General features: G+C 58.7%; 1 protein-coding gene across 2 annotated transcripts in view; it reads right to left on the reverse strand.

The window, feature by feature from the left end:
• The window catches only part of CARS1 (cysteinyl-tRNA synthetase 1), a 45567-nt gene that overhangs the window by 2984 nt on the left and 23514 nt on the right, over nt 1-19069 (reverse strand). For both annotated transcript variants that reach the window (XM_007465961.1, XM_007465962.1), the window contains 13 exons: nt 17801-17941; nt 17514-17602; nt 15759-15880; nt 12245-12357; nt 11705-11833; nt 11315-11444; nt 11133-11236; nt 10655-10752; nt 10292-10481; nt 9733-9801; nt 7339-7420; nt 1528-1608; nt 913-980 (listed from right to left, as the gene is read on the reverse strand). In XM_007465961.1, coding sequence (XP_007466023.1) covers nt 913-980; nt 1528-1608; nt 7339-7420; nt 9733-9801; nt 10292-10481; nt 10655-10752; nt 11133-11236; nt 11315-11444; nt 11705-11833; nt 12245-12357; nt 15759-15880; nt 17514-17602; nt 17801-17941 — 1416 coding nt within the window. The remainder of the gene's footprint in view (nt 1-912; nt 981-1527; nt 1609-7338; nt 7421-9732; nt 9802-10291; nt 10482-10654; nt 10753-11132; nt 11237-11314; nt 11445-11704; nt 11834-12244; nt 12358-15758; nt 15881-17513; nt 17603-17800; nt 17942-19069) is intronic.

Genomic DNA, 19069 nt, shown 5'->3' on the forward strand with positions numbered 1-19069 from the left:
TCTCCTTGTGGACACTTGTCGAGGCCCCTTTCCAGCCTCCCAGACTCCTCTCCCCCCAGGGTTTCCTTAAGGCCTCTCAGGCCCCACACCCAGCAAGCTGTGCCCAGCAGATCTGACAGGCACTGCGTCTGTTCCTGCCTCTCTCCTTCTATGGGATGTTGAGGTCCCCGAGAGCAGGGACTGTCCCACTTCACGGAACCCCTGGCTCAGCCCTGCTCACGGAGGTGTAGTAACATCTGAGGCGTGAGAAGGACAGTGCTGGGGGCGGGGGTGGGTGGAGGTGTGACTGTGACACATTCAACCCCAGGGACAGAGAAACACCACTTCAGGTGAGAGTGAGGTATGACCACACCTGTCAGCTTCGCAGTTTACCAGAGGTGACAAGTCTTCCCTTGTACCCCGGGTCCTTCATCAGAAGCTGGATCTTGTTGTTGTTGTTAGAAAATTGCCAAGTAGTTACCTATCTAGTCTTTCCTTCTGACGTTTATAAACGCTGGCGCTTTTTACTAAGAGTATAAATGCTAACTCCTAAAGGTGAAGTGTATAAACTCCAGTGATATTTACACTTTCAATAAACACCCAGCTCAGGGAGTTCCCTGGTGGCGCAGTGGTTGAGAATCTACCTGCCAGTGCAGGGGACACGGGTTCGAGCCCTGGTCTGGGAAGATCCCACATGCCGCGGAGCAACTAAGCCAGCGCGCCACAACTACTGAGCCTGCGCTCTAGAGCCCGCGAACCACAACTACTGAAGCCCGCGCGCCTAGAGCCCATGCTCCGCAACTAGAGAAAGCCCGCGCGCAGCAATGAAGGCCAAATGCAGCCAATAAAAAAAAAATAAGAAGAAGAAGAAGAACAACTTAAAACAAAAAAGCAAATAAAACACCCAGCTCAGGTCACTGCGGTTTTACTCACCCTTTTCTTCTCTTCTCTCTCTCTCAGTAAGGTATCTCTGTCCACCAACTTGACCACAGTGGGCAGTCCTGAAAGGCCAACAGCCGTGAGACGAGGCCGAGCCCAGCGCTGCCCACACCACTCCCGCCCACAGGGCCCCCGAGAGAAGCCAGGGCCTCCTTCCTGCTCGCACAGGTCAAATGTTAATTGTGCTGTGGGGAGGCCTTGCTGCTCAAGACCAAGCACCCAGGAGTCATAAAATAAGACATTCATCTGAGTGTTTAAAATCCAGTAATTTTCCGTGCAGCCCAAACTCCCACCAAGTCGAAACACAAGCTGTGAGACTTGCTGACAATCCCCATGACACAGGCGGCCTCCCAAGTGGCAGGCCATGAGAAAAGGCGGCCAGTGGCCCCGCAGAAACAGGGCCGCCGGGCAGTCAGGCTGCAAGAAGAGGAGGTGCTGGCAGTGATGCCCAAGAAGGTACAACTACAGGTCCCCCGGGACCACGCATCACGGAGGGTTCACCACATAAAAGACGAAGCGTCCTCGGACCTGTCCCGGAGTTCTTCCCCTCAAAAGCAATCTCCACCCTGTGTCCCTCCCCCGACCCGGTGTCACGCCCAGAGGACCCACCTTCATGGTCTTCAAACCGCACTCCCAGCTCAGGCAGGATGTCGTCCCGCAAGGCATCACTGAGCTGCAGGACCTCGGGGACTGTGGACAGAGGAAGCGGTTCGGTCCACCGGGCCCGGAAGTGCCCGGGCCCCACGGAAGAGTGCCCCCCTGTGCCTCTGGAGGAGCCGGGCTGCTCCACTGGCCACGGACGCAAGAGAAGCCGAGACACAGATGTCGCGGCCACTGGTGAGCCCAGAGCAGCCCCTGGACCCGTGGCCTGTGCACCGGCTCAGGGCCCTGCTCAGAGGCGGGCACTGACCGCAGAGGCGCACGGACTGGGGAAAGCCCTGCGGGCGGCAGGCCCAGGGGCACTAGGATTCTGTTGCACAGGAATGAGCTCCCCGGTCACTCGGGAAGGCGCCTGGGAGCGCCGGGCCCCCAGGGCCCTGGCAAGGCGATCCTGAGAGAGGCGGCCGCGTCCCACCGTCAAGGGCCCCGGCCCAGCAAGGGATCAGAAGGGGCCAAAGGCCTGGGGGTGGGACCCACACCCCACCTCAGCGACACTCTGCCTTGGGCACTGGCGCTGCTGGCCAGCCTCGCCCCGGCCGAGGGAAGTGGCCACCCAGAGCTGGGCTTGAACGGGCAGCGGCCCGGGGAGCCTGGCCGGCCCACTGGCTTTGAAGTGCCTCTTCCAGGAGAGACAGCACACGAAGCAGCCAGAGTGGGCAGAGCTGAGCAGACGGCTGGCATGGCCTCTGGGCCTGACGGGACGGGCCCTTCAAATCTGGACAGTGTTAATCTCTGCACTGCCTGGTTAGGGCTGGTGAAGGCCCAGGAGCTCGGGGGAGCCTGGGATAGTCCTGTAACGGCCATCACGGACGGCGCCCAGGGTGTCTGATGCCCAGCCAGACCAGGGAGAGGCCAGCCCGTTTGTACTTGGGCTTGAAGAGCCCATGTGGGCTCAACCCCTACTAAACACGTTCATGCAGACATCAGGAGGGGCTCACCCAGACATTCCAGCTCTGAGACGCTGACCTCAGGGTGAAGCAGATTCAGCTTTGGGCTAAGAACTGGGCCACTGGGAACTCCTGCTGGTGCCAGCAAAGCAGACCCCTCCCGCCCTGCCCTGTCCCTCCCCGCAGCACTGACCACGGCCCACGTGGTCACTCACTCACCTGTCCTGTCTCCACTGTGTCCCCAGAACCCAGTGTGCTCCTGCAGCACTGTGCCGGTGCCCCACAAGTCCACTCACGGGTGAATGAATGAATGGACAATGACCCACACATCTCAGGGGATGCCCGAGCCCCGGCCACACGTGCAGCCAGACGCACAGTCTCCCACTTCCCAACGCCAGTCAAGGAAAAGCCCCGTTCCAGCCCCGCAGCAGGGCTGGTGGGACGAGGCCCTTTATATTTGGTCCCTCCCCTCATTCTGCCCCTCGGGGCCCCTTGCTCAGATGGGTCCCCCCCAGAGCCCTGAGGAGACCCCAGGGCACCGGCCCAGGCAAGTGCCCAACGGACGCTTGCTCACCGTAACGGGAAGGGGAAGCAGGCTGGCCCTGCCATCATTGCCACCAACTCCCCTCCACACCCTCAGGCCCAACCCTGCCTCCCCGCCATACCCCCAGGGGAGGGACACCCCTCCCTCGGGCCCCTCAGGTGCCATCCTCTAGGTGGCCTCCACGAGGCTGAGAGAGTGACCCTCACCTCCATCTGAGACCTGCTCTGGTCCATGGAGCTCAAACTTGCCCCCAGGATTTCTCTCCAAACCTTTTTCTCACTTTAGGAGCTGGCTTTCTCCTCCTCCCTCTTCCGACACACATTTCTGAAGAGGGTCTAGTGCCCACGATAAAGAAAGAGCTCCTACAGCTCAATGAGACAAATGACCCAAATAAAAACGAGCAAAGGGGGACTTCCCTGATGGTGCAGTGGTTAGGAATCCGCCTGCCAATGCAGGGGACACGGGTTCGAGCCCTGGTCTGGGAAGATCCCACATGACGCAGAGCAACTAAGTCCGCGTGCCACAGCTACTGAAGCCCGCACACCTAGAGCCCGTGCTCCGCAGCAAGAGAAGCCACCGCAATGAGAAGCCCGCGCACCGCAACGAAGAGCAGCCCCCGCTCGCCGCAACTAGAGAAAGCCTGCGCGCAGCAACAAATACCCAAAAAATGCAGCCAAAAATAAATAAATAAAAATAAATAGATTTACTTTAAAAGTTATTAAAAAAAAAAATACAACAAAAAACGAGCAAAGGGCCTGAATAGACAACTCTCCAAAGGAGAGGTTCAGACGGCCAAGCTGCTCGTTGTCACTACTTGTCAGGGAAAATGCAAATCAAAGCCGCAATGAGATTCCCCTTCACACCCACCAGGACGGCTGTTAACAATAATAAACAGAAAATAAAAGGGGCTGACAAGGATGTGGAGAAATTGGAACCCTCGCGCACCGCTGGTGGGAACACATAGTGGTTCAGCCACCATGCAAAACACTGAGTCTTGAAAAAGTTAAACACAGAATTACCGTATGATCCCACAATTCCTCTCCTAAGTGTGTACCCAAAACAACTAAAACAGGGACCCAACCTGATGCTTCCACATGCATGTTCACAGCAGCCCTGTTCACCAAAGGTGCAAACAGTCCAAACACCCATCAACGGCTGAAAGGATAACTGGAAGCGGTATACGTATCTGGTGATTGTTCTGCCCTAAAGATAATAATGAAGCACCGCCACACGCTACAGTGTGGACGACCTCGAAAACATTCTGCTGAAAAGCCAGAGAAAAGAGGTCACACGCCGTGTGGCTCCATTTATGTGAAATGCCCAGAACAGGTCAATCCAGAGACAGAACACAGGTTGGTGGTTGCCAGGGGCTGGGGCAGGGGGCGTGACCCTGGAGGGTGGAAACATGTTGGGACCAGAAGGAGATGATGGCTGCACAACACGGGGAAGGCACTAAGCGCCACTGAATGGTTCACCTTAAAATGGCCAGGCTTATGTTACGTGAATTTCACTTCAGTGTTATTTTTGTTTAAAGGGAAAACCCCAGTTGGATATTTTCAAGGAATTCAATAAACCAACTCTTAAACATACGGAACAAAGGTCTCAGAACAGCTAATGCAACCTTAAAAGAAGAGCACAGACGGGGAGCTTGCCTCCAGGGTGGGGTGGGGGAAGAAGCCCGTACATGGAGACAGAAGATGCTGTCCCCCACCCCACCCACCTGCCATACCAGCAGGAGTGAAGCCAAGGCTTTTGGGGTCTTCCAAATGCTGTACAAATCCGGGTCTGAAGTTGCGGCTACTGAGTCTGGGGCTGGGATGGAACCTCGTGCAAGGCCCAGACAGGAGCGGAGGCTGCCCCGTGGAGAACAGGCACTGGGACAGCAGTGGGGATGGGCGGATCTGTGTGGACCGGCTCCCAGTGGTGGGTGCACAGAGATGGGGCGGCCGGTGGCTGGCGGGGCCCCTTCTGGAAGGAAGCAGCTGCACCACCACGACGGAGCCCAGCAAAGGAAAACAGGTTTCCCTGGACGTGGGCCAAGGCGGCGACCTTCCCAGGGCACCTGGCAAAGCGTGCTAGCCCCAGGGACCTCACAGCCCTGCAGATGCCAAGGGGCTCTGACTCCAGGCTCTAGAAGGGAAGGAGCGTGTCTCTGTGTGGCCATCTGCTGGACGCCCCTGCCAGCACCTCCCCGTACCCTGCAACTGCGGTCCGCACCCTTCCCCGTGTGTACTGTCCACAGAGCCACAAGGCTCAGGGCGGGGCAGCCTGCATCCATCTGGGCTGGTTACTGTGGGGCAGGGCTGTGACACGGGAGAGGAAAACAGATGGGCAGTGAGCAGGGAGACCTTGTCGGGCGCAGGCTTGGAGATGCTACAAAAGGAGACGGGATCCATCCACAGATGAACGGATGAGCAAAATATGGTCCATCCACACAGTGGAATGTTACTCAGCCTTAAAAAGCAAGGGAGAGGCTTCCCTGGAAGGGCACAGTGGTTAAGAATCCGCCTGCCAATGCAGGGGACACAGGTTCGAGCCCTGGTCCGGGAAGATCCTACATGCCGCAGAGCAACTAAGCCCGCGTGCCACAACTACTGAGCCTGCACTCTAGAGCCCGTGAGCCACAACTACCGAGCCCGCGTGCAACAACTACCGAAGCCCGCGTGCCTAGAGCCCGTGCTCCGCAACAAGAGAAGCCACCGCAATGAGAAGCCCACGCACCGCAACGAAGAGTAGCCCCCGCTCGCCTCAACTAGAGAAAAGCCCACGTGCAGCAACCAAGATCCAGTGCAGCCAAAAATAAATAAATAAATTTAAAAAAAAAAAAAAAAAAAAAGGAAGGGAATCCTGACCCAAGCTACAACGTGGATGAACCTTGAGGACATTACGCTCAGTGAAATAAGCGAGACGTAAAAGGACAAATGCTGCCTGATTCCACTAACATCAGGTCCCTGGAGGAGTCACGTCCACAGAGACAGAAAGTAGACGGTGGGGATGAGGGGTTGGGGGAGGGGAGGGGAGTGAGTGTTTAACGGGGACAGTTTTTTGGGAAGATGGAAGGTTCTAGAGATGGATGGGGGTGATGGTTCAAAACAATGTGAATTACTTAAGGCCACTGAACTTTACACTTAGAAATGGCTGAGGTGGTAACTCCTACATTGTGTATATTTAACCACAATAAAAAAACGACGACAGCTAATGGCTACCATCTCTCCAGTGGCAGAGAGGCTCCTGATGCCCTGCCGGGCTCCCGTTCTGACCGTGTGCCCGGCCCGGCCCTTCTAACGTCTTCCCAATTTCCCAAGCCTCTCCTGGTCACACACCCACGCTCCACATCCTTGCTGGCCAGGCCTGACCTCTCGGGCCAAATGGACTGTGGGCATTGCAGGAGGGACTGCTTCTTGCTTCTCTGTCGGTAGAGCCCCCCTGCTCTGCTGGCCCTGGGACAGGCCCCGGCCAGCTCCCGCCCCGCCCCGGGGCCTGCCCGCTCCCCCCTGAGGCACAGCTTCCCTGGAGGCTCCCTGACCGCCTATCTGGCCTCTGCCGGCTCCACCCTTGGGGCGCCCCGCCCGGATGAGCTCCAGGTGTGACTTCTCATCACACAGGGGACTGGGAGGCGGGGGCACAGCACACCAGGCGATGACGGTGGGGGTCTGCCCCGACCCCCGTGTGACCCCAGGCAAGGCCTCTACCTTCCAGGGGCTTCGCTGCCCACCTCTGTCGAATCACGAAGATTAAAGAAGCAACGTGAGGACAGCAGCTGGACCAGGCCCGGAACCTTGCAAGGTCAGTTTTAGCCGTGGTGGTCATTTGTGAGTCCAGACCACCACAGTAAGAAGCAGACTGCCGGCCTGAGGCCACTCACCGCCTGCTTAACAACGGCTCAAAACTGGCCCCAAAGACAACACGTTTGATCCCAGCTCATCCCAAGTCCCCAGGGCCGCTGGCGAGGCCCCGAGCAGAACCTAGAACTGTCCCCAGCGGAGGCTGTGCAGTCACCACGGAGCCTCTGCGGGGCAGGGACAAGGACACCTCCAGTCCTCACCCTGTGGACGCCCCAGAGAGCAGAACCGAGTCCCCACAAACAAAAGAGGTGAGGAAACGCTGGCCCCTCACAGTGTCCCCAGGCTCCGCCCGGCTGCCCTGACCGTAGGGGCACTTGGCGTCTAGACGTCTGTGTGGCTACCAGGACTTGACTGTGGCAGGGGGTGTCCCTGGATCTAGTGATCAGAGGCCAGGGATGCTGCTCATCACCTACAACACCCAGGACAACTTGCAGCAGAGGACCGGCCAGGCGTGCCCAGGCCACGGAGCGTGTGATGGCCTCACCTCTGTGCTCACGGGCGACCCTTCGCACTCCTTCCCGGAACTCCGACAACACCTGCAGGTACGGCATGACTGTGGGCTCGAGCTGCGGAGAGAACATCTTGGGTCACCGAGAGACCAGCCACCCTCGTGTTTATGACGGACAGAGCCCAGTACACACGCCGCAGGGCAGGGCTGCCAAGGGACGTGTGGCTGGCGGACGCCCCCTTGTGACCCGCGTCCAGGGTGCGTGTGTCCATCCCCGACGGTCGGCTCACGGACACGGGGGCGCCCCGCGTGGCGGCGCGGACAGCACAGTAAGTGGGTCCCCTTCCCCCGAGCGAACTGAGTCCTGTGGGCGGCCACGCCCAGTGGCTCACAGGAGCCCCTTTGGCTCAGGCAGACACACGGCTGTTAAAAGCCTGTCCCTAAGGTGACACTGGGCGTTCCCAGGAGGGATGGTTTTCTGAGGCTCAGGCCTTTCCTCCTGGGCTGGGGCCTCCCTTCCACTGGGGCCGGCACCACAGAGCCCAGCCGTGCTTGGGTCCGACCTGAGGCCACACACACGCCTGTATACCATCAACTGTCTGCTGTCCACACGCACTCTCACGTCTGCGCAACACTGAACCACCCGCGGTGACTCAGAGGCGGCCATGGGACGCAAAGCCCACTGGAAAAGGAAAACCCAAGAGGGCGAATCCAAATCAGAGAAATAACAATTTTATGGAAAACCTTTTTTGTTACATCTACCACATTTTTCCACTAGACTTTGGAGCAAGGTCTCTGTGCCTCTTAATTAAGTCATTCGGCAGCTCAGTGACCAAAATCTCAACAATTAAATGCAAAGGCTGGTGAGGCCGCCAAGCCCTCAGCACGGCCTAAGCCACTTCAGGCCCAATCTTGCACGAGGGCTGAGGACACGCCTACCCGCCCGCTCACGGCGCAGGGGAGCCTTGCTGCGGGGAGCTGGCCAGCGTGCCTGAGGTCGCCCTGGAGGAGGGTCTCAGGCCGGCACCCCCAGCGGCCCAGCTGACTACACTACCCGAGCACACGCTGTAGACCGCTCAGTACTAGGTGGTTCAAGACCCGCTCCTAAAACAATGCAAGTCTGGAAGTAAATCCGTGAACTCTGAAAGGCGTGACTTTGGGCCCGTCCTTCGGCCCAGCCGGCACCCACCACGCTTCTCGGGGCCGCTTATTCCAGGCGGCTGTCTTCAAAGGGCGGGTGGAGGAGGCTCGGGGGCCATAAACACCAGGCATCCGATGTTGGACGCATTTTTTTATTTTTTATTTTTGTGGTACGCGGGCCTCTCACCGCTGCAGCCTCTTCTGCCGCGGAGGCTCAGCGGCCATGGCTCACGGGCCCAGCTGCTCCACGACACGTGGGATCCTCCCGGACCGGGGTACGAACCCGTGTCCCCTGCATCGGCAGGCAGACTCTCAACCACTGCGCCACGAGGGAAGCCCTGGACGCATTTTTTTAAAGCTCAAAGGCAGACTTCCTTTAACCAAGGTGTTTCTAGTGCGTGTGTGTTTCTCCTTAAAGAAAATACACGTCTAGTATTGCTTACACGAGAAAACAAAGCAACCGCGTGGGTTTCCTTCCTAAAAAGCACCAAGTACTGCAGCAACAGCCACTTCCAAGGCTGACAAGGGGCCCGGGGACAGGGCCTGGAGTTCTGTTTTCTGGGGTGGAAGTCGGCTCCTGGGGAAACACCCCTAAACTCCGTCCGCAGGAGAGGGTGCCTCACGCCGTCCCTCGCTGGGTAACAGGACTTTTAAAAGGTTTTGCCTTTTTACTTTGGACGTGACCCGTTACGTGTAAGCATTTACATGTGCCTTCTAACCAAATACTTAAAGAATGTTCCTGACCAGGGGAGGAGGGCGAGCGCGTCTCAGATGAACCTGAGTGGTGCCTGTCCTACGTGATGTTCCTCCCGCAGCAAAAACCGTGTGTCTGCCTGGATGCCAAGTACGAAGGAGACACTGACAACCACCGGCGCATTTTCTCACTTGCACAGACCCACTGGACAGATGGTTCCACGTGTTGTCTGCCTACAGGTACACGCGTGCCGGGAAACGCGGGTGCGGGACTCCTGACACCCTGCGGCCGTCGTGATGCCCATGGCCGTGGAGGTGCCCCGCGGCCATGGCTCAGATGCCTGGGGGCTGAGGACCGTCCCGTGCAACCTGGTCTCCTGGGACAGAGCTCACAAAGACAACACAGCTGGCGGTGAGGACGGGGGCGGACTGTGCCCAACTCCCCAGCCAGGCCGAGACTCGGCCACGTGGGGCTCAGGCTGGAGGGCCCAGGGCAGGCTGGGACCTAGTGCTGGTCTCAGACGCCCCAGGAGGGAACACCAAACTGGCGGGGTGGCCAGCAGGGAGCTTCTCTGGGCCCAGGTGTGCTTTACTCACATTGAGGCTGGTTCCAGGTCCTCCGACGGGGAAACCCAGGGAGCTTTCCTCTTCTATGGCCCCGAAGATCTAGGGAAGAAACAAGCATGCAGGACAAGAGGTCCTGAGAGATGGCAGGCAGGGACCGGTCCTTGAAACATGCCGCTGCGCCCGGGAGGGGCGGGCGCAAGTGCCGATGGCCTTGCTGGGTGCGGAGAGATGGAAACCTAGGCCTGGGTGCCCCCGCACCTGCCCCAGGACGAGGTCTGGCTCCCGCTGCCCCTCCGGCCCCTTCCCAGCCTGAGCCGCTGGACCACGGAGCCCCCTGCAGAGGACCCGGGACTTGTCAGCACGAGGCGGGCGTGGTGAACATGTTAGGGCCACCTGTGGGAGAAAGCCCTTGTGCTTTTCAAACCTCCAGACAGGAGGGGAAAAGCAGAGGCAAAGAGGCGAAATTGCTCAGAGCGAGGGCAGGGGCGGGGGGCTTGCTGTCTCGGGCACAGGCACGGCAGGACCTGAGAACAGCGCGGCGTGGCTCCCGTGACCCGCGGGCCCACTGGCACCGTCGCAGGGGGCTCACCTTCAGCATGTGCGTGAGGTACCGGGCGATGCTCTCCAGCAGGGTGCGGCTGGGCCTCCTCCTCGCGGCCTTCCGCGCGGCCATGTAGTGGTTGCACTGGCCGACCAGAGCCCGCATCTCCTCCAGGGCGGTGCGCGTGTCGACGTTATCACAGAGCGCCTCATGAACCGCAGCCTTCTTGTCATAAAAGCTGAACGGGAAGCGGAAGAGGAAGGCGGGGGGCGTCAGACGGACGACCTTCCCGGGTCGGCCCGTTCTGAGCGTGGCTCTGCACGAGCGGGAGGGACGGCGCCACCGGCCTCCCCGCTGGCGGGCGTGCTGTGGGGACCGCCCATGGGCCCCAGAGAGAAGGCGCCGCCTCACCTCTTGTTCAGCTCTGTTTCCTTGTCTTCCCACTTCTCAAACTGACCGGCTACCTCGACGGGGGCTCGGAGGAGGTCTTTCACGTTTAAGAAAAACTCCTAAAATATGAAAATTCCTCTTAAGAGCATTCAGACCTTTCCATCCCAGAGAAACCTGGGAAAGAGCCGTTCTACTGACGTGCCTCCACTGCAGGTGCGATCTGAACGTCACACAGGTGTAGGAAGGGAAGGGAAAGGTTTTCCTGTGAGACAAGTGGGTCCAGTTTCAGCCTTGGGGGCCCCTGAGGTGCAGCCAGCGGGTGGGGCTGAATGAAAGGCGCCACACGTGACATGAGGTGTCTTGGGAAGGTGGCGCGGAGCTGGCCTCCCCCCGGAGCTTAGTGGCCTTGGCCGCGTCCCGTCCCCTCTGGGGCACGCGGGGAGCAGGCACCACCTCCCCCTGTGCTGGCCCAGAGCTGCCCCGGGGAGGCGGGACCCACGTTCAGGAGCTTCTCGTACTGCAGCGCCGACTCCATGGTGTTGGCCGAGTAGTCCAGCGCGTCCTTCCACGAGTGCATGAGGAAGGCCAGGCGCAGCTGCCGGGCTGGGGAGAGAGGTGCGGGGCTCCTTACCTCCCGAGCAGCTCCGGCCCCGCGCCTCCGCCAACAGAAGCGCCCGGTACCTGAGTGCCTCTTCAGTGCGTCTTTAACGGTGATGAAGTTCTTGAGTGACTTGGACATCTTGCAGCCGGCGATGGTCAGGTGGCCCGTGTGCAGGAAGTATCTGACCCAGCAGTCGTTCGCAAAGTAGGCCTGAGTGGACAGGGCGGGCGCGGGGGTCACGGGCGCTGCCGCGGGCCAGACAGAGGGTGCCGGCCGCTTTCTGGGCGCCTGACGTGCAGAAGGAGTGCCGCCCGGCGCGGATTCGGGCCTGCGCTGCCAAGGGCAAGGCTGCTCACACGCGAGCCGGACTGAGTACTGCGGTTCAGAGCCCCTGACGTGGAGGCCAGGCTCTTCTGGGGAGCACCTCACCAGCCCCCACGCGTGCCCAGGACGGCAACCTTGGCCCCTACCTCCGACTGCGCCAGCTCATTGTCGTGGTGGGGGAAGCGGAGGTCGAAGCCCCCTCCGTGAAGGTCCATTGAGGCTCCGAGGAGGGTGCCTGCCATGGCCGAGCACTCGATGTGCCACCCTGGACGCCCCTAGGGACCCAAATGTGGTGAGCGTCCTGACCGCCCGCCATGATGGGCCAGGACTCGCTCCCCTGTCCACGACCCTCAGAACCCCTGAGCTCTATGGGAACGAGGGTCAAGTCCCGCACACGAAAAGACGAATGGGGCCCCAGGCTGTAAAGGTCACAACAAGCTTTGCGAAGGCCGAGGAATCCCCCGCTCCCAACACCCCTTCCCGCAGCTCTGGGCCACCAGGACTGTTGTCACAGGGGATGTCGGAGGGCGGATCCGTCCCCTAGTACCCCGGGTCAGAGACTGTCGGGACAGGGGCCTCCGAGGCTGTCCAGTGCCACCACCCCAGCCCTGCAGCGGAAGACGCAAGTCCCAGGAAGGGAGGGAGGTGACGGCCCCAGGCCCGGGCGCCCCATCCCGGGTGCTCACCTTTCCCCAGGGGCACGGCCAGGATGGCTCCCCAGGCTTGGAGGCCTTCCAGAGGGCGAAGTCGCTGGGGGACCGCTTCTCACTCAGGCGCTCGGCCGAGATGCTCAGGTCGCCTGTGGACACAGGGGAGGCAGGTACTCGGTGGATGGAATTGTCTCGGTCCAGGGACGATTCAGGTACTTGTTTGTTAACTTGGTCAGGCACTCCTTCAAGTTGACTGTGACCAGATTTTGGAGTTGCCCAGGGTCTAGTTACGAAGCCCTAACCACGAGCTCAGAAGCCACGAGCTCAGAAGCCACGGCCTCACGAGCCGGCGTCCAAGGGCGACGACCCCCAGACCTGGACCTGCACCCCCCGCCTCCACTGCCGCCCCACCTCGGCCCCTCGTCTAGGACAACGACAGTGCCTGGCCCGGAGTGTGAGGTGCTCCTCTCATGGGCCTGCCTCGGGGACCCAGGCTCATGCAGGCGGGATCTTGTACTAACACCCGGCGGGCCTCTTGGCTGTGGTTCTGGGGGGCATAAGGACGACCAGGCTGCTGTGTGGCCTCCCCAGCCTGGAGGTGGCAAATCAGGACACTCGCTAGTCCTCCCGTGTCCATACTGGGCAGCTGCGGGAAGGAGGCTATGGACCAGTCGGAACCCAAGAGCGAACGGGAGCACTGCTCCCTGGGCCAAGTTCAGTTTCTTCGGAAGATGCCCCCGCTCCCTCCCTACACCCCCGTGAATGCAGAAAAAGCCAGCCAGAAAGGGAATCCACGGCCCCACGAGAGACCTCCCCAGACCACGTGCTGGGGCCATGGACACATCAGCCTCCTGAAAACGAACACCCACCGGTCAGCCCAGCCTGCAGGTGGAGCATCCCCAAGGGGGGAGGCAGGGGGGGCTGCTTGCTGGGTGATGGGGCCTCTGCCCGGCACTCAGGCCCTAGAGGGCCTCACCAGGGCACCTGCTGGAAAACTCCAGAACAGGAATGACTCTCATTCTCCTGTCCAGGCTGCAAACACAGGATGACTGGAAAAAGGCCACTTTGGGAGGGACACGGTGCAGACGGAGGCACCACTGAACGCAAAGACTGTGACGGTGAAACAGGCACTAAACGCAGAATACTTGGAAAACACGAAAGAACCAGGAAAAGGTGCCACAGTTGGAAACGTAGGGATAACTACTATTAACATGTTGGTGTCTTGATTTGTGGGTTTGTGGGTTTTTTAATCCATGTTAGAAGAACATAGACACATCCAACAAACAGGACAAGCGCCACCCTGGTCTTGTATCTATTTTCTCACCGTGCGCATTTTAACCATGGCGTCGGCGACGGCAGTTATTCAAAAACGTAATCTGACCTGGCGCCGGGACCTTCTCTTTTACCCACCCTTTACTGGACAGATAACGTACCTTGAGGTTTTAAACTTTTCTTTATAATGAACATAGTTACTCACGAATGTATCTAACTTTAAAAATTAACTTTGAAAAATTCGGTAACAGAGGATCTGCTCTCTCACACACCCTTCCCCCACTCTGCATTTGACTCAAATGTCACTACCTGGTAACACTTGCTATTTGCTCCTGGTTTTTTAGGGAAAAGAGATAAACCACACGATCCCTCTGCTTCCCCTCTTGGTGTCATTTCTGGCCCCCCGACATGGCTCTCCCAGTGTGAGCCCCATGATCTGAATGGTCTGCCTCCGATGCCTGGCCCTGCTCAGCGGCCGTGAGTCTGAAACGCCGTTGGGTCGGATGGTCATGCTGTTAAACTAACTCAGTCTGTCTTTCCTCCATGTTTCTGTGTCGTCCTGTTTTAGGTTCTGATATCTCTTTAGAACAGAGCACTTGAGGTAAAGATACTTGATCAAAACGTATGAACATCGTACAGTCGTACATTGACGGCACTGTAACCTGTACAGTGAAGCTGCCTTTGTGTCCTGACAAAGACTCCTGAGTCTGTCTAAGGCATGAAGTCTGCGGAGACTCTGTCAGCAACCCAGGACTTCAGCTCAGTCCTGGACAGTGTCTCCCCCAACCGCAGCCCAGAAATTCACAAGTCTGCCTGGCCGCTGACCGTGCAAGGGCACAGACAGGAGTTTACCACCCGCCAGACCCTCTAATTGTTTAATATCTTCCACAACGTCTAATATATCACGTCTTTACAGCTACCTGTCCATTTATTGTCACATTTTGAAAATCTGGACATAAGGCTGGTATATACTTATGCTCTAAGTATACCTAATGGTGAAATTTAAATAAGGACAGGGACCTCGCCGGTGGTGCAGTGGTTAAGAATCTGCCTGCCAATGCAGGGGACACGGGTTTAAGCCCTGGTCCGGGAAGATCCCACATGTCACAGAGCAACTAAGCCCGTGCGCCACCACAACTACTGAGCCCGCACGCCACAACCACTGAAGCCCACGTGCCTAGAGCCCGTGCTCCGCAACAAGAGAAGCCACCACACCGCAACAAAAAATAGTCCCTGCTCGCTGCAACTAGAGAAAGCCTACGCACAGCAACAAAGACCCAACACAGTCAAAGGAAAAAAAAAAGAACATCCTTTACCTTAAAAAATAAATAAATGTAAGGACGATAAAAGTGAAAACTGTACCCGTGGTTAAAAAAAGATGAACATATTTATGGCCAAAGTGCCTCCCAGAAATGCTGGTGGATAAACAGCGTGTGTCCGGCACTGTGAGAGCAGCCCCTGCACTGCTCCCCCCGATTCACTGAGGGGGCGAAAGTAAACACTTATGAAAGACAAGTAGAATCCTGCCTGGTCCAGAAAAGGCACTGTGTCTCTGTTTAAAATGTTTGGATCAAGACGGGCCTGGGGCTGTCGTTATACACGGTCACACTCGCTGCACTGAGAACACAGCCGCTCTGAGCTGCTGCCCGAGCTTCTCACGGCAGGAGAGCTCTGTCCACAGCCACAGTCTGGACTTCCAGATAAGGACCGGGCTTCAGTTCCCGCCTTCCTTTTCCCACAGCCGCCTTACAAGTAACAGCTGCTCGCTCCTGCCCTGGGATGGGGGACTGCCCTTCCCCGCCCAGTGCCCACCTCCGGCCCTACTCGTGGGATCGGTAAGTAAACAATCTTGTGTCTACCCCCTTACTGGGGGTACTGCACGCCTTCGACCAAAGCATCCTGGGGTTTTCCCTCCACAGGCTCCCCGCTGCCCCGCGTGGGTGCATGTGCCCTCGTTCAGCACCGTCTGATTCCTCTCCACACACCCGCCTGGGTGTCCAGCACAGCCCACCCGACCCTTTGGTGCTCTGGGTGCCGAGAGATCAGCAAAGTCCAACCCCATGGCCGAGGCCCCGAGGTCTGTACGCTTCTCAGGATGGCACTGCAGCCACTCACTCTTCTGTTTCTTAAGTAATAATACATTTCAGGGGCTTAGTGTACAGAGCTCCTAAAATCCCTTTAGATGAAAAACCATGGTCCCCGTGAACCTAGGTGACCCCGTTCGTGCACGGTGAGGCCGCGGCTCCACCTGGCTCTGACTTTGAGCCGGTCCGTTTACCTTCCCCCTCCTGCAGGGCTTTCTGATCCCCGACGGCCTCGGGCACCAGCTTCCCGTAGCAGTGTCCCTCACTGTTGGCAAACTTCACCGTGTCAAAGTAGACGGACCCATTTGAAACGTAGCTGGAAAACAAAGCCATTGGGGGAGGTATGACGAGGTGCTTGCGGGCCGGCCTGGACAGCCGCAGGCCATTGGGGCATCTGCTCCAGCCGTGAGCCTCCCTTGGTTCGGCCACGCTGCAGGGCAGCCAGGAGGCTGTTCAAACAGAGCTGCTGTGTGGGCTGAGAGGGGCCGGGACAGGGACTCCACACCCCCTGACAGCGTGTCCCTCCGCCCTGCCACTCACCTGGGTGTCACCACCCCGAGTGCCGCCCTTGCCTCTGTCTACACGCCACCACCTGCCCAGCCCGCCAGGCTCTGCCTCCTGGGAGCGTGGGGATTACTCCAGGCCGGGATGCCCTGTCTCCTCTCGCCGTGGCCCTGCCCATGTCACTCAGCTTGGCAGTCTGGAGTCGCCCCGCGGTGACCGTGTGGGGGGTGGTGGTGGTGCAAGGAGCTGCTGTCCCTTTGCGAGAACCCACAGCCCGGTCCCTGTGCCAGGCGCTTCCTGCTGCTCCAAGGCCCCCGCCCGCCTCACCTCGCGCGAGGGGGGTGGCAGCTCTCCTGGGCAGGGGCCTGGCATCAGCACACAGACGCCTGGCCCCCGTCCACACGTCCACTTGCTGCCTGTTTCTGAAAACACCGACTCAGAGACGTGAAAAGTGTTCCACGCAGGCAGATGGTGAGGACGGTAACCTGGGGCCAAATCCTGGCCCAGCAAGGATAAAGCCCACCCGCCTTGGGACCCGACACGAGGAAGATTCTGAGTGCCCACACCATGTGGCCTGCGTCTCCAAGGACCTGGAGGTGCCCAAGGGCAACAGCGTGCTGCTTTGGGGACCTGGTGACGTGTGGCCTTAACTGGGAGCTTCCCAGTGGACCAGGGGCCAGGTGGTACCTACAGCAACTCTCACTGTGGTCCCCAGGGCAGGCCATGGGCCTGGGCAGAGGTGCTGGCCAGCCCCTTGGGCGGGGGTGGCCCCAGGTCCTGGACTAGGCCCCAAGCTGTATGACCAAATCTGCCGGGGGCTTCGGGGACAGGCTGGGTGTAGCCAGCACCACCCTCTTGCTTCCCCTTCCTGCCTAGAACAAAGACATGGCCTCCGTACAGATAAATAGTTGTTTGAACGGCCGCCACTACCAAGGAAAACCCAGAGGGTTCTCTTACAAAGCACCTGGGAAGCTGAAAACCAAGTGGCACAGAGGAAAGGGGCTGCCGATAAGGCGAAGTTACGGCTCAACCGTGTCCTCCAAATCCATGTGCTGGAGTCCCGACCCCCAGCACCTCGGAGTCTGACTGTATTTGGAAAGAGGGTCTTTACAGAGGGAATCAAGTTAAAATGAGGCCATTAGGGTGGGGTCCTAATCCAGTACGACCAGTGTCCTTATAAGAAGAGATCGGGACACAAAGGGAGGGACGAGCGGCACGTGTGCACGCACACAGGGACCCCTGGAGCTGCGCACTGACTCTTCTGTGGTTTGAGCTGCCTGCCGTGTGGTGCTTTGTAACGGGAGCCCCAGGGCACCACCACCCTGAGCAGCAAAACCGTGCACTTCCCTGCTCCTGGTCTGGAGCCAGAGGAGAGCCAGAGGAGAGCTCTCCCTGGAAAATCTGCCTGGAATGCTGCGCACCCTTGAGCAGGGCCTCAAGCTCACCCATAACCGTTGTCCACAATCTTCCGGACGAAGTCCACGATCTCCGGCACGTACTCACTAACGCGGGTTAGGACATCAGGAGGGAGGACCTAGGGACGACGACAAAGTCCTGGTTCAAGAGAAGCTGCAGCACTGCTGGAGCCCAGAAGCCCCCCTCTCCCCGCCGCCATGTTCATCTTTAACTGAATTTACTTGCAAAGTGAAATGGTCTGGATCCCACAAGGCCTTCTGGTCATGGGGGATCCTCAGCCCAAGACAGCAAGGTCAAGACAGTCGGCGACACTTACGTTCAGGGCTTCCATGTCTTTGTGGAACTCCGCTTCCCAGAACTTGGGCAGTTTGGAGAAAATAGAATTGTCGCTCACTTCACTGCCATGCATGGAATCCAGCCAGTCGGAAAGCAGATCCTTTGCTTCTTCCAACAACACCTGAAGAAAAAGAAATAGAATATCCGTACACACGTGCAAGTTTCACGGGCTCACAGCTGATGCAGTCAATCTGCGTCAATCAAGGCCTCGGATGCACAGACGCGGACCCAGACCCAGGAGACCACAATGCTCCCACGGATGGCCTGGTGGTTAAGAGGCCGGAGTGTTCAGAGCTCTGACCATGTCGCTGGAGCATCAGGGTGGGCTTGGGGAGGCCCAGCAGTGCAGTGGGGCTGCCTGGGGCAGGGTGGGAGAGCATGTGGTGTGGTCACCCACAGCCTGGACACCTGAGTGCTCGAGGGGAGGGTCACAACGGGAGGCGGAGCCACCGTCCCGGTGGGAAGTCTCCAAGGCCATGCCGCCCTGCCGGCCACATGCCATTGACCAAAGGCCCCGTGTTACGACCACAATGGTGCAGCATGGGTACGAGTCATGTCCTGTCGCTGCAGCACTCACGCCACACACAGGAACGTCCATCTGAGACGTGATGTGACAGCATCAGGGCTGCAGCCGGAAGTCCCAAAGGCCAGGGGGACGTGGAGCTCTGCCCTGGAGGAATCTAGTGCTTTTGCTCATTAACCGGAGCCGACAGACGTGGGGACAGGCAGGCGGTCTGCGGTCCACTGGCAGGGGTGGAGGCAAAGACCAAACGGTGGAGGGAGAGGGCGCAGGGAACCTGGGCGTGGAAGCGGTGGCAAGGGCACCCCCTGCGGCAGCTCCCAGACAGAACAGAGCCGCTCATGTGCTGCTGCGCTGGGGGGCAGCAGGGGAAACCTCCCAGGACCAGGCTGGTGCCCAGGGGCAGGGCCTGCCCCATGCGGAGGGGCAGAAAGCCCACCCCCGCCCTCGGGATCGACACAGATCATGACCAAGCAGAAGAATGAGATTCCAATCAAACAAACTTCTAGATAATTCTTGGGTTTCGAAACAAGAAATCAAAATGGAAATAAAAAGCCGTTCAGAAGCAAATGACGTCAAAGTACATGGAAGCAGCAAAAATGCTACTTAGAGGAAGATTTATGGCCTCAGATGCTGAAACTGGAAAACGAGCTGAGCGCCTAAGCTGCCACTCTGTCCCGACAATGAGTGAACGGCTGTGCGACCACTCCTCTTAGATCCGTAAGGGAA

Source organism: Lipotes vexillifer, unplaced genomic scaffold (genome assembly GCF_000442215.2).
Source record: "Lipotes vexillifer unplaced genomic scaffold, Lipotes_vexillifer_v1.1 scaffold1094, whole genome shotgun sequence".
In the NCBI taxonomy this organism is placed as follows: Eukaryota; Metazoa; Chordata; class Mammalia; order Artiodactyla; family Lipotidae; genus Lipotes; species Lipotes vexillifer.